This window comes from Microcaecilia unicolor, chromosome 2 (assembly GCF_901765095.1).
Source record: "Microcaecilia unicolor chromosome 2, aMicUni1.1, whole genome shotgun sequence".
In the NCBI taxonomy this organism is placed as follows: Eukaryota; Metazoa; Chordata; class Amphibia; order Gymnophiona; family Siphonopidae; genus Microcaecilia; species Microcaecilia unicolor.
Window position 1 is genome coordinate 538,748,742 of NC_044032.1, and position 15,368 is coordinate 538,764,109.

Consider the following 15,368-nt stretch of genomic DNA (forward strand, 5'->3'; position numbering starts at 1 on the left):
TGATTCTCTTCTCTCCCCTGCTCCCCCTCCAGCCATCCAGACCCAGTGATTCTCTTTTCTCCCCTGCCCCCCTCCAGACCCAGTGATTCTCTTCTCTCCCCTGCCCCCTCCAGACCCAGCAATTCTCTTCTCTCCTCTGCCCCCCTCCAGCCATCCATACCCAGCGATTCTCTTCTCTCCCCTGCCCCCCCTCCAGCCATCCATACCCAGCGATTCTCCTCTCTCCCCTGATTACCTCCATCGAAGCGGCTGTGTCATTGAAAGCCCTGCCTGTCTCTAGCCTTCCCTTCGAGTTCGTGGGAACAAACTCATGAAGGAAAGGCTAGAGACGGGCAGGGCTTTCAATGACGTGGCCACTTCGACGGAGGTAATAAAAACGATTTAAATCCCCCAGGGCAGCACAGGCAAACGAGGGCAGTGGTGGGAGATGAGGTAAACAGGGTAAGCTTTGGTTGTGGCGCCCTCCTGCCATGCTTACCTCATTTACCGGAGCCGGCTCACTGTGCTGAACAACCGGCTCGCAAGATCTTTAAAAAATTAATAACCGGCTCTTGCGAGCCTGCTCCAGCACACCACTGGATATTGCCCTTATCAGGAGGGAAGTGACCATTCGAAAACATGTATTCTATGTGTTCAGTGAGGCAGTCAATGAACCAGTCTGGTGGATCTTTCAGCATGTAATTGGGGCAATTGTCTAGTAGGCAGTTAGCATGTGCGTATTTTGTTAACATTGCTTTAACTGAGTTGGTTGTAGGTATTTTGAATGATGACTATGTTCTGTCTACCTTGATATGATGATTGTTGGTTTTGCTCTCGCAATTCTGTAAGAAATCTGTGAGGGATGTTTGTGCTGTAGCAAGGTTTGATCGTATGTTTATTTTTTGTTCAAAGTATTTTGCGAGCTTGTCTGCTGTTGGTGGTGTTTTATTTGATGCTAGTAGATTTTTGGTGTTTAGTAAGCTATTCATGAGTTCATATACTTTGTTTGTATTAATCTGATCTGGGCTCATATATGTGCTGTAGTATTCCACTTTGGCTCTCTTTATATTGTGTTTACATGTTCTTAAAGTTTTCCTCCATGTGATTTTGTTCATGTCTGATTTGTTTTTGGAACAGTTTCTTTTTAGTTTCCTACATATTTTTTTTTTTTAAATCTCTACTAGTCCCATCATTAAACCAGGGGTGTAGAGGAGTGGTTTAGTGGTTAGAGCACCAGATTTGTAATCCAGAGGTGGCTAGTTCAAATCCTGCTGCTGCTCCTTGTGATTTTGGGCAAGTCACTTAATCCTCCATTGCCTCAGGTACAAACTTAGATTGTGAGCCCTCCTGGGACAAAGAAATATCCAGTGTACCTACATGTAACTCACGTTGTGCTACTACTGAAAAAGGTGTGAGCAAATCTAAATAAACTTGTTTTCATTTTGAGTGGTTCTATCTTTTTCAATGTGTTTTTGCTTAATTAATTCCATTTACTCATGAAGTGGATGTTGTTGGGTGATATTTCTGTTTGTTCGTTCAGCACTGTTAGCCAGAAGGTGTGATTGTCCTCCTTTCCTCAAGTTAGAAAATTGTGCGTTGTTATTGATTCCCTATTCTTGCTGTTTTCTTTCCATTTAGTGTGAATGTGAGTTTGCAGTGATCTGACCATAACACTTCTTCCTATTTGTGATTTTCTATTATATGGCTATTTTCTGTTGAAAACCTGTAGGCAAGTATGTCCAGTAGATGACCTTTTGTGTGGGATGAGGTACTTTGTGGTGCTTTGAGGTCCCGTTGGGTCAGGAAGGCTAGCAAGTTACTGGTGTTATGTTCTGATGATTTTCTAGGTGCAAGTTGATATCACATAATAGAAGGACATCAGAGAAGTTGGTGCAGGTGTTTGATACATAGTAGATGACGGCAGAAAAAGACCTGCATGGTCTTGAACGCTAGACCAGCTTCCCAGGGGATGATAGAAAATTATACAGCATATTGGACCTGTTAGTGTTGAATCTGTGATTTTGCATGCCAGAAGTTCAATTGCAGAGGATTTGTGTTCAGAGACAGGTTCTACTTTGAAGGATTTGTATATTATGGCAACCCCTCCTCCTTTCTTTTTGATTCTGTATATTATTTTATAGCCTGGTGGACATAGGTCGTGTGTAACCGGGTCATGTTTGAGGTGCATGTTTCTGTTATGAATAATAATAAACCTAGTGGCTCATTTTCAATCCAGTCTCTGACTATAGCTGACTTATTAACTACAGACCTTGCATTTATATAGCCTATGGGGATCGGAACATGTTTCATTTTTAGTGTTGATATACTTAACTGATTGTAGTTGTCTATCCAGCTTATAATTGAAAAAGAAAAACGCCTATATTGCGACCCAAATCGGGAGACAGACGTTTATCTCACAAAAACGAATAAAGCGGTATAATCGAAAGCCGAATTTGGACGTTTTCAACTGCACTCCGTCGCGGATGCGGACAAAGTTGATGGGGGCGTGTCAAAGGCGTGGTGTAGGCGGAACTGGGGCGTGGTTATCAGCCGATCAGAGATAGGCGCCTTTCGCCGATAATGGAAAAAAAATATGCGTTTTTAGCGAGAATTTAGGGCACTTTTCCTGGACCCTGTTTTTCCACGAATAAGGCCCCAAAAAGTGTCCTAAATGACCAGATGACCACTGGCGGGAATCGGGAATGACCTCCCCTGACTCCCCCAGTGGTCACAAACCCCCTCCCACCACAAAATATGCCGTTTCACAACTTTTTATTTTCACCCTTAAATGTCATACCCAGCTCCCTGGCAGCAGTATGCAGGTCACTGGAGCAGTTATTAGGGGGTGCAGTGGACTTCAGGCAGGTGGACCCAGGCCCATCCCCCCCCACCTGTTACACTTGTGCTGGTAAATGGGAGCCCTCCAAACCGCCCCCCAAACCCACTGTACCCACATGTAGGTGCCCCTCTTCACCCCTTAGGGCTATAGTAATGGTGTAGACTTGTGGGCGGTGGGTTTTGAGGGGGATTTGGGGGGCTCAACACCCAAGGGAAGGGTGCTATGCACCTGGGAGCTCTTTTACCTTTTTTTTTGTTTTTGTAAAAGTGCCCCCTAGGGTGCCCGGTTGGTGTCCTGGCATGTGAGAGGGACCAGTGCACTACAACTCCTGGCCCCTCCCACGAACAAATGCCTTGGATTTATTCGTTTTTGAGCTGGGCGCTTTCATTTTCCATTATCACTGAAAAACAAAAACGCCCAGCTCACAAATTGTCGAATAAAACATGGACGTCTATTTTTTTCGAAAATATGGTTCGGTCCGCCCCTTCACGGACCCGTTCTCAGAGATAAACGCCCATGGAGATAGACATTTTTGTTCAATTATGCCCCTCCACACATTCTATCTTTTTTGACCTTATGTTCATTTTGATTGTCACTCGGACTAATCTTTTTGCCGTTTTGTAGCATATTGTTCTCTTCTTTGTTGTAATGTTTGTACTTCGGCCCATCTAAGAGATTGTAGGAGCGCTGTTTTGCCAAGATAATTACTGGTATCTTGTTCCATTTACTAAGCACTACAACTTGCAGCCCGGTTGTCCATAATAATATCAGATAGTAGAGGACCCATTCCCTTATATTAGCCATTTTTGAACTGTTATAGGTCACAGGTGGTGAATTCCGTCTGGGTTTATCACTGACCTTAGTCCAGCTATCATTTGTTGTTTCTACGTTTACCTGTTGTATTTGGTATAATATACGAGTGGGAGGATTTGTATTACCTGAGGTGCTGTTCCCTGACTGGGATCTGCGGTGTGCTGAGTTGTCCCTATTGGGCTGCTGTGGGTTTTGGTCTCTGCAGAAGATGGCCCATTCTAGGCAGTTGTGGGGATGATCAGGTTCAATGTCCTGCTGCCCGGAGATGCTCCTCTGCTGCAGTTTCTTGTGCAGAGGATCCCCTCTTGTCGAGTGCAGTCTGCACCTGCCGAGCTGTGCTGCTCTTCAGTGCGTCTCTCTGGGTCCAGTGTGTGGGACGCCTAGGTAGCTCTTGAGGAGTGATACAAGGTTCGTTGGACTATACCTGTCCACATGGGGGCTCTTCCTCTGTTTGGGCCCAGCTTCTGCTTTTATGCTCGTGTCTTTGGGTGCACACTGACACCGTGGAGCCCCAAGATGCCACCCGGTCTGTCCTTTCTCTCCGAGCACCATCCCAGTCCATGCTACTAGGTCCTGACATGGTTGACACTCAATGCAGCGTAGCGTGTTGCAACTCCTGCTGGGCTGCCAAGCTGCCTCATCATGCGCTGCTGGAGTCAGATGGGAACTATCCCTCTCTCTGGATGCTTGTGTCTCATAGGCGGCACGTGCACTGTGGTTGAGTCACAGGGAGTCACCCCTGTCTCCTGGTGCCATCCTGGCCCTCGTGTCCTGGTCCCACACTGCCAAGCTCCGACACAGGGATGCATGGTGCCGCTCTCACTGGGCTACGAAAGCAGTTCTCTCCATGCAAGAAATGCGGTCTGCACTTCTCTTCCCAGAGTCGGTGATTTGGACCCAGGTACCGATACAGCCAAACGGCAGTTCAGCAGTCCAGAAAGCAGGTGGACTAGCGGAGCTGGCTTCTCCAGCGACTGTCTCATTTGAACATCTTGAAGCTGTATTTTGCAAGCAGCAAAATTGTAAACTGTTCAGAAAGTCTATTCATTGGGTGGTATGTCAAGTGCTGAATAAACATAAACATAAACACTGCAAGATAATCATAGAGGAAGTACATGGTACCCGGGTAACAGCATGGGATCCTTACATTGTAGCTGGTGCTATGAATACCACACAAATGCCCCTCTGTAGCTGATTATTTTGCTTAATTATTAATTTAAACTGTACAAAATAACATTTATTTTCTCAGTTCCCAAACCGTCTGCTCCTTTCCCACAGTCAGAGTAACACTGTTTACTTAGCTAGGTTACTTCTGCATTAAATATGTTTTATCTTTCAACATGCTTCTTGATGGTATAGCACAGTTGACAGTTGACATTCACAGTATATAACCGGTACAGAGGCAATCAAACAGCTAAATATCAAAGTACATACTATTCATACTTAAATCCAAACATTACACATTACTCTTCCCACCCTTGAATCTCTCAACCTCCCCCACCCTCCCCCCACCACATCCCCTTGCATTAAATATGTTTTATAAATGGCTATCACGTGTGTTCTAGGAGTTGTTTCTTATCACTTCTGCTTTGAATAATGGTGAAACAAATGAAGTAGTTATACTTAAATCAAAAGACAGCCAAACAACAGTAGCAATCCAAGGAAGGATAAGCACAGCAAGAGTTTATCCAAATGTCAACTTTAATGGAAACAGGACCCAACCTGGCCAAGTTTTGGAAACTACTTTGTCAGGGGTCACATAGGTTTCCACAATACATTCACAGATTCAAAGCATGTACTGCAATACCTTCATAGCAAAAGCTCTGGTTACTGACTTTTGGAATTGGCCAGAGCTTTTACTATGGCCTCTCCACTCTGCCCATCCATGCCGTCTACTCTCCCTATCACTCCTTTAGAGATCCCTATTAACCTAGGTGACCTAGTATAAAATTACCTTCTAATGGATAGATTCTATATATGGCGCCTGAAAATTCTGCACGGAAAAAAAATATGCCTAGGCATATTCTCTAAAGCATGCCTATATTGTATAGAATAGGCTTAGATTTCCATGCGATATATAGAATACACTCAGCACCTCTCCACATGACCAAATTTAGACATGGCCATTTATGCCATGTTTTAATTGGCATAAATCCCAACGCCTAAATTAGGTGCAGAGCAAGTGTATTCTATAACAAAGTGCATAGTTTTTAGAAATGGCCATGCCCCCTTGCAAAGTAGAATTTAAGCACACCACGTTACAGAATATGCTTAGGCAGCTGTGTGTGGAAATCTTAATTAATGTCAATTAGTGCTGATAACTGCTTGTTAACATCCAATTGACAGCGCTGATTAGTTAGTTAACCAATACGTTACACGTACTATTATAGAATATGCTTTGATTTCCATGCAGAAATTAAGGCGCGATATATAGAATCCCAGGGTAAGGGTGCAATTCTAGAGCTGGGCTCCTCCCTACAGGCATCCTGAGGCCCGCATTGGCAAGTGCCTATTCTATAATGGAATCTAGGCACCTGGATTCCAAATGTAACTCGGTACTGATGTGCCGAACATTCAGGTGCCTACAGTACACCAGCCACAGAGTGACATAAGTGTAGGCACCTAAGTGCGGCAGGGATGCATGTAACTTACAGTATTCTGTAAGTGGGAACTCTGCCCATGTTTATGCCCGCTATGTAAGTTAAGGGGATATTTACAGAATAGTGCTTAGGCACCCTGCTACCACTTATATGGGTATATGTGCCCATATATGCTTAAGTACTAGTATTCTAAACATTTATGGTGTAAAGCACACATAAACATGGGCACCTAACTTATAGATTTGCCATTCATATGTCTTTTCAAAGCCTCTTCTCAGCTTGTTGCATTTGGTGAGACACTTTGTAGTCATAAAAATATTTAACAAGAATCTCTGAGAGGGTCCATCACCTCAAGCACATTGCTGGATAAGTATCTAAAGTGAAATGAACTGTAATTAATTTTCTACTTTCTTTTTCCCCAGGCAGAAGTAGCACCATCCTCCCCTCAGTTTATTGACCATCACCTGTATATATGGAACATAACTGGAGATGGTACATTGTATCCCGTCCCAGGGGTGAAGTTAAAAACCCGACCTGCTCAGTGCACAGACTTTGTCAGCATCAAAAAACAGCTGGCACTGCTGCAAAGAGTGAAAGTCACACACTACAGATTTGCACTCAACTGGTCTTTAATTCTCCCTAATGGGGATCTGTCGCTCATCAATAAGGAAGTTCTCAGATATTACCGATGCATGATCAGTGAAGCACTAAAGCTCAACATTACATCCATGGTCACTCTGTATTATCCAACTCATGCTCACATAGGTTTGCCCAGTCCACTAAGAGATGCTGGAGGGTGGCTAAATCAGACCACTATTTGGGCATTCCATGATTATGCAAAGTTATGCTTTCAAGAACTTGGTGATTTGGTTAAACTGTGGATCACCATAAATGAGCCAAACAGACTGAGTCATTCCTATAACAAGAGCAGCAATGCTACCTACCAGGCAGCACACAATTTGTTGATCGCTCATGCCCTGGCCTGGAGGACTTATGATGAGCATTACCGGCCCATGCAGCATGGCCATGTGGCTTTATCTTTGCATGCGGACTGGGCTGAAGCTGCCAATCCCTACATTCATTCTCACCTGGAAGCTGTGGAAAGATTTCTCCTGTTCGAAATTGCATGGCTAGCAGACCCAATTTGGGGGGATGGGGACTACCCAACAGCACTAAGAGAATACATTGAATCTAAAAACCGAAAAGGTCTTTCCAACTCTTTCCTCCCCCATTTCACTTCCAAAGAAAGGGCCCTGGTGAAAGGAGCAGCAGACTTTTTTGCCCTTAATCATTTCTCGACCAGGCTTGTGGTCCATGTAAACAAAAGTGGAAGCAGGTATGAATCTGACCGAGATAGCAACCTGCTGTTAGACATCACCTGCCTGAGTTCACCCTCAGGACTTGCTGTGGTGCCCCGAGGAATACGCCAGGTTCTAAACTGGATTCAAAACAAATATGGGACTGTTGCAATTTATATCACAGCAAATGGGGTAGATGATAAATCCTCCAGTAATGATGAGCTCCGCAAATATTACTTGGAAAAATACACCTATGAAGTTTACAAGGGTGAGTACTGAGTACATTACTTTTACTTGTGACTGGAAATAATTAATGATGAGAAAGTGTCTGCTGTGAGACTAATGCTTGGTGACTATTTGCTACACAGCATTAAAACTGTGCACATGGCAACAGTTTTTAGATATCTTTGTAAGCAAATTAATTAATGACATCACTGAAAAGTATGGTATCATAGATAGTCCTTAAAAATAATATAAGGAAGCAATTTTAAAGAAAAGGTGGTAGATATATGGGACAACATCCCTTTGTAGATTACAAAAACATACCGTACACACACAATGACTGAATTAAAAATAACATGGGAAAAGCAGGGAAAGTGGGGAAGGAATGTGCAACTGGAGATCAAATAGGGTCCAAGGCAGTGGTTCCCAAACCAATGTAAGCAACATAAGTACATAAGTATTGCCATACTGAGACAGACCAAAGGTCCATCAAACCCAGCATCCTGTTTCAAACAGTGGCCAATCCAGCTCACAAGTAACTGGCAAGAACCCAAAACAGTACAATGCATTTTATGATGCTTATCCTAGAAATAAAAAAACCTAAATGGCTTAGATAACTCCTAATGAAGTTAGGCTACTAAAATATACTGGTAGGAGAAGATCAATCAGAGTATTCGCAATCAGCAACCAGGTGGAGTCTCATCTCTTTTGCACGAATATTCACATCACTCCCTTGGTGACTCTTTTACCGTGCATAGGTTTTAATCATCGACTTAAACCACCTCCACCCTGATATTGTGAAATCTTAAACTTAACGTACCCACAATTACAAACTTATGTGAATATATATCAAATGTGTCAAATATACTAAAGACACTTAGCTTCTGGAGCGGTTAAAACTCCCTAATTCAGACTCAGTGTGTAGAGGCCCCCTAGAAATAAGCAGTGGATTTCCCGTAAATCCATTTTAATAATGGTCTATGGACTTTTCCTTTAGGAAGCCATCCAAACCTTTTTTTTAAACCCCACTAAGCTAACTACTTTTACTACATTCTCTGGCATATGTTGGGTCATCAACCTATGCAAATATATTCATTATGGATATCCTGAAAATCTGACTGGAAGTAAGGTTAATAGGGCAGATTTGGGAGCCACTGGCATGAAGTATTGCAACAGAAAAAGAAAATGAGTAGATTGTATAGGTCTTGTCAATGTATCACACAAATCAATCTGTAGTCAGCAATAGAAAACAATCAGCATAGCTTAATATAATACTATTGCTCAAAATTCTGCTGCAGGAGTGTGTCATTGTAACCCCTTGTTGAATATTTAAAAAAATATATAGATGGGAAAAAAAAGCCTCAGACTTACATAGCAGCCATATTACACAGCTTAATTAGCTGCCATAATTCTGATCATCTGCATTAAAAAAAATCCATCACAAAGCTTAATTAAAAGGATAATAAACAGTGAAAATCCATCCCAAGCAGTCACATGAATCATGCACCAAGAAAACCACTTATCTGTTCTGTCTTTTCCATCCTTTTTTTAATATGAAAACCACTTGTAGTGAAATTCCAGGAGCAGTCCCAGGTCAACTCCACTTGTACAAAGATCTCTGTTTTGCCAGACACCCTGGTTGCTTCAGGGGAAATTCTTCCAACAGGTGCACCTCTCGACAACATGGCTCCCAAACTTAAAAAACACCAATATATCAATATCCAGTATCACTTCCAGTGCTTAAACTCCACCCTCATAAAAAGGCAAACCGTTCTATTCTTTGATTCAAACCCCCAAGGCCAAACAGTTTGTAGTAAAAAAAAAAAAAAAAATCCAGCATTATTCCTTTTGATGAAGGTTACACCGCACATCCCTTCTTCGTTCATCGTCTCTTAGTGCTTCCAATATGCCACATTTGAAATGCATAAAGGAACGTTGCACCTCTTTACAATGTCGTACCAGGGGCTCCACCTCCTGCTGATGAGATACATTATAATGATTTTCAAAGAGGCGACTGTTAAGTTGCTGCGACGTTTGTCCCACATAAAAAAAATATCCACAGGGACATTGCAGGAAATAAGTCACATTCTTAGAAACACAGTATATTGTTTGAAATGTATAACCTTTTTTCTAGATAAAGTCATAGAACTACCTTCAATCATGTTTTCACATACCCCACATTTAAAATCAGATTTGCATAACAAATCCTTTAAATTACAGTTCCTCCTATAAGATAACAAACAGCTGCTATCTTTAAAGCAGTCATGTACTGAAAGCATTCTCCAATATTGCTTAATAAGTTTTCCAACCATCAATGAAGAGGCAGAATATTTAAGCAGGCGTAAATGCCAGCACCTAAATTAGGCGTGGATTCTATAAGAATGCGCATAATTCATAGGAATGCAGTGGACTTTGATCCTGGGGAACTGAGTTCGATTCCCACTGCAGCTCCTTGTGACTCTGGGCAAGTCACTTAACCCTCCATTGCCCCAGGTACAAAATAAGTACCTGAATATATGTAAACCGCTTTGAATGTAGTTGCAAAAACCTCAGAAAGGCAGTATATCAAGTCCCATTTCCCTTTCCCAAAAATACACATCCTAGGATTTACACACTGATTATTATAGAATACGATCTGCAAATAAATCCCAATTAATGTCAATAATTGGTTGTTAGCAGCAAATTATTGGACCTGATTGGCTCATTATTCAATTAAGTTGCGCACGCAAATTGGCTATGTGCGCTGATTTGTGCACGTAACTTTAGTCGCCATATGTAGAATCCAGGGGCATATGTGTAACTGGTGCCTCCCTCTTTTAGGCTGTATAATCCGGACACAGGGCCAGCACTCCCATTAGGCAAAGTGGGCAGCTGCCTAAAGTGCTGAGATTCTAGGGCAGGGGTTCTCAAATCCAGTCCTTGAGGTTCAGAACCCAGCCGGGTTTTCAGGATTTCCACTATTTGCATGCAAATAGATCTCATACATATTCATTGTGTTAATCCTGAAAACCAGGCTGCGTTGTGGAACGTAAGGACTGGATTTGAGGACCCCTGTGCTAGGGGCAGTAAACGGCAATAAGTGGGTATTTTACATTCCCTCTTTCCCCCTTAGAGGCCCTACCCCAATGCTTACTCCGGTGCTACAGGAAGAAGGGCACTTGTTAGCATAGTTTTATCTTTGGCTCAGGGTTCATCTTGTAGATGAACTGCCAGGGCTGGTGCTTGGGTCTCTGGCACCTCCCTGCAAACTATCAGTTGGTGCCCCCCCCCCCCCCCCCAGTTCTAGCATCTCCTTTCTCTCTTCTCCCTCCCCCTTCTCCCACCCCGCACCCTTTTTCAGCCCAGTGCCTTAAAAGGTGAAGAACAAAAGATTTTTTTTCTTTTTGTTTATTACTTGACAGCTTTTTAATTTATTTGAAAGCTTCTCGTATGTAGATATAAATATCATGAAATAACAATTGAATATCACTAAAACTTTTTAAAAAATTATTGTAGCTAATAAAGGCTATATTTTGTCCTCCTTTTTCTACACCGTTCTATACAATACAGTAATATATGGCCAAATTTCAGTTAGGATATCCTGTTTACTGATGGGTTCATCTTAACTGTTGTTGTAATCTGCCTTGGGAAGCCTGGTGTTACAAAGATTGGAAGTAAAATTAAACTCTTCTTTCATTGGGGCACATAGAATCACATCTTCATCTCATCTCTTTTGTACAAATGGATTATTCTGGTTTGAGCATGTTTCAGGGACAAGTGGTTTTCATAAGTCAAAATAATATTTTCTTTCATGCAGATCTCTCATTTGTTTTAACATAACTAAATGGGCTTAAGGCTCTAATGCAGTCCATTGGTTTCCTTATATTTTGTCCTTGTGATGACTTATTCTGTGCCAAAACCTGCCCCCGATTTATACTGTGTCAATCCCCCCCACACACACACACATAGTAATACCACCATCCCCCTCCAGCGTACTAGAGTCCTACCTTGCCACCAGCCCTGGCCTCTGCGGCTGCAAGAAAGAATCCCACTCTTTCCTGCCTGTTGCCGCTACTCCATCTCCGGTGCTCTCCTCTTTCCTCTTCTGTGCTGTGGGTGCCACCGCCGTCTTTTCCCAAAATGAATGCCGAGACTTCAGCAGCAGTCTCGCGAGACTACTGCCAGAAACCTTGGCAGCCATTTTTAAAATATAGTGGGGCCGTCTGCAGCACAGAAGAGAAAAGTGGAGAGCGCTGGAGACGGAGTAGCGGCAGCAGGCAGGAAAGAGTGGGATTCTTTCCTGCCCCCACAGCTGCAGAGACCACTACACCACCAGGGCAGCGGCAAGTACGCGGGAGGGCGATGGCAGCATTGCTGTGGCGATGGGGAGGGTAAGCAAGGGTAAGCATGGCAGTCTCTGGTGTCCCACCGAATGTTGGTGCCCCCCTGCCATGCATACCCTACTTACTGCGTTTCATCAGCCCTGTGAACTGCAAAATTCCATAACCTTGCATCTAATACCATGAGACAGTTCCTGAGAGGCAGAGGAAGCTGGTGCGTTAAGTACTCTTTCTTCTGCAGGCCACAGGGGCTGAGCAGCTGACAGCAGTGCTGGGTTAGGGCCTCCATGGGAAGGGAATTTAAAGGACTCTGGGCAAGTCACTTAACCCTCCATTGTCCCATGTAAGCCGCATTGAGCCTGCCATGAGTGGGAAAGCGCGGGGTACAAATGTAACAAAAAAAAAACCTACTCACTGCCTTTTCACTGCCCTTACTCACAATCTCAGTAATATTGAGTGTTATGCTCTTTTTCATAATGGCTAGGTCTGAGCTGGAAGGTTGGTTGGTTGCAATAGCATGGTGGGAGAGGGGGTTCTGGAGCCTGGGCACCTGATGGATGCCTAATATCCATGCACCAACCCTGTCTGGATGTCTAATGATATATCCAGAATTATTCATTCAGCTGCCACAACTTAAAAAACAAAAGGAAACAAAACAAAAAAGCACTTATGTAGTCAGCGCTGGGCTGAGCACATAAATACTTACTTAGCCTGAATACAACTTGCATTACTGAAAAGACGTGAGTTAAAGCAATCTTAATAATAATAAAAATCCTAATCTAATTATATTTTGCAGAGCATTCCTGATTTCAGACTGATTACTGCACTGTGAAGCTAATTGATTTTTTTTTTCTTTTCCAGCATTCCTACTTGATAAAATTAACATTAAAGGTTACTATGCCTTTACACTGAGTGACAGGTATAAACCCCAGTATGGCTTTTTCAATTCTCCATTGTACAGCTCCAAGGCCAAATCCTCTGTAGAGGTTTACAATGCACTCATTGCCAGGAACGGCTTCCCAGCGGACAGTGCAGCTCCCTCCTGCCCTCTGTCAGCGGAGAAGGTGCAATGCACCATCTGCTCATTCCTGCTGCAGAAGAAAACTCTGATCTTCTCTGGCTTCTGCCTCCTCTCTACAATAATCTTACTCCTGGCAGTTTTCATCATCCACAGTGGCAAAAAATCACGAAGAAATCAGCCGCAGGCAATACCTTCCCAACCCACCTACTCCTTCCAAGCCTGTCCGAAGTACATGCCTAGCTGATTGCACGCATCACCCTTTGGGGAATTCACTCCAGTTAGCAGCATTCAAAGGAAGACATTTACGTGGCCCTGTCTCACACATTGATCACGGAAGAAAGGAAAGTTATGATGTGTGGCAGGGTTGTGGGGGGACATTATGACATTCACTTGGACTTTTCTGACAACTTTGGCTAATAATTTTCTCTAGGACATACGGACAGTACACAGGCTTTTTAACAACTGCATGGACTTCAAGAAATGTCCAAACAGCCAATTATAAGAGGGTGTCTTCAGCCTTTGTGCTGGTATGTGGATGCTGGCAATGTGTTCCTATAGGCATTATTAAAATATAGAAAAGCAAGTTTGTTTCTTTTAAAGAAATACTTAGGCTTTCAGTATGACAAATATAGGAACTCTTTTACAAAGCAGCAGTAGGGCTAATACACGGATAGTGCGCGCCAAATCAGCACTACCGCAGGGAAGTGCGTGCACCCGGCAGCAGGGGCGTAGCTGCGTGGGGCCACGGGGGCATGGGCCCCCGTGGATTTGGTCCTGGCCCCCCCTGCCATGACCCTCTCGACCTCCCTCTCGCCACCAACCCCCCGCCGCCGTCGGGTACCTTTGCTGGCGGGGGACCCTAATCCCCGCCAGCCCAGGTCCTCTTCTCCGGTGCAGCCATGTTGCTGATCTGCAAGGCTTCATTCTTGCAGATCAGCCAGCAACGCAGCCGCGCCAGAGAAGAGGACTTTGGCTGGCGGGGGTTGGGGTCCCCCATCAGCAAAGGTACCCAACAATGACGGTGGTGGCAGCAGGGGAGGGTTGGTGGTGGTGGGAAGGGGGGGTCAAAAGTGTTGGCACCGGGGGGGGGGGGTCAAAGTTGGTAGTGGTGGTGACGGCGGCAGTAGCGGTGGGGGGGGGGCGGCGGTGCCGGGGGGCTAAAATGTGCCCCCTCACCTCGGGCTCTGGACCCCCTCCCGCCGAAGTCTGGCTACGCCCCTGCCCGGCAGTAAATCTGAAGTTGGCACTTGCCGGTTCCCGTGGTAGAAAATAGTTTTCTATTTTCTACCGTGGGTGGGCATTCCCGGCAGTAATCGGCAGCGCACTCACATTGGCGCATGCTGCATGATTACCAGTCGAGTAGCGCGTGAGCCCTTACTGCTAGGTCAAAGGCTGGCGGTAAGGGTTCAGGTAAGTAGATAGTCGCATGCTGCTTTTAATTGTAGCACATGGCCATTTATTGCCCCCATTTTAGAAAAGTCTTTGTTCCCCAATTACAGGAAAAATGGCCCCGCGCACCCCCAAAACACTCATCCACACTTCCGCAGGCTACTTTTTACTGCGGCTTAGTAAAAGGACACCATAATCACATGCCTGGTGGTTAAAGGGAAAGAAAGGGAGCGTTCCTTCCCCCCCCCCCCCCTTTCACTCTTTGCTGTAATTTGGTACAGTAACTTCCATTGCCATAACCTTGTGATATATTTATCCCAACCCAGGAGAGATACAAGAAATAGTGCCTGAAGCATTAAAGTGTCCCTTGGGGAAAGTCCAATTATGATGTAAAAATGTCATCTCTGTATAGCCTGTGTCTTATTGCTGTGACTGTCAGCCTAGTTTAAAATCACCTTTTTATGTATCCTACGAACCTGCGGACGATTTTACTGTACAAAGGGTTTTCTGTGTGTAAAGCCTGTTTACGTGTGGAAAAAGTCTTTCATAAAATTGCATGGCAGTATGCACCCAGCAACAAGATGGCACACACTTATTCACACACTGGGGTACAGTTTGGGCAGAAGAGAGGCAGAGTTGCAATGTACATGTGTATTTTATAAAATATATAAGTAGATGTGTAGAGTACACAGACGTGTACACCTCTATTGGAGCAGTGGTAAATGTGTGTGCTGGCATTTGCTTAGGTTGCTTTTATAAAATAGGCTTTAAAAAGCGCCTTGTTGGACTTCTCTCATAGGTGCCCTGTTACAAAATCAAGCCCTCTGTGTTTAAGGAAGAAACCCTTGATGAATCAGGCCCTAAGTCGCTAATTTAATGTACTTCACA

General features: G+C 44.0%; 1 protein-coding gene across 1 annotated transcript in view; it reads left to right on the top strand.

Annotated features, from left to right (window-relative positions):
- Nucleotides 1-13,759, top strand: part of KLB (klotho beta) — a 59,250-nt gene extending 45,491 nt beyond the window's left edge. Inside the window, exons 4-5 of the mRNA XM_030192620.1 lie at nt 6,654-7,797; nt 12,932-13,759. Of these exons, the coding sequence (XP_030048480.1) occupies nt 6,654-7,797; nt 12,932-13,335 (1,548 nt within the window). The 3' untranslated portion in view covers nt 13,336-13,759. The remainder of the gene's footprint in view (nt 1-6,653; nt 7,798-12,931) is intronic.
- The last annotated feature ends 1,609 nt before the right edge of the window (nt 13,760-15,368 follow it).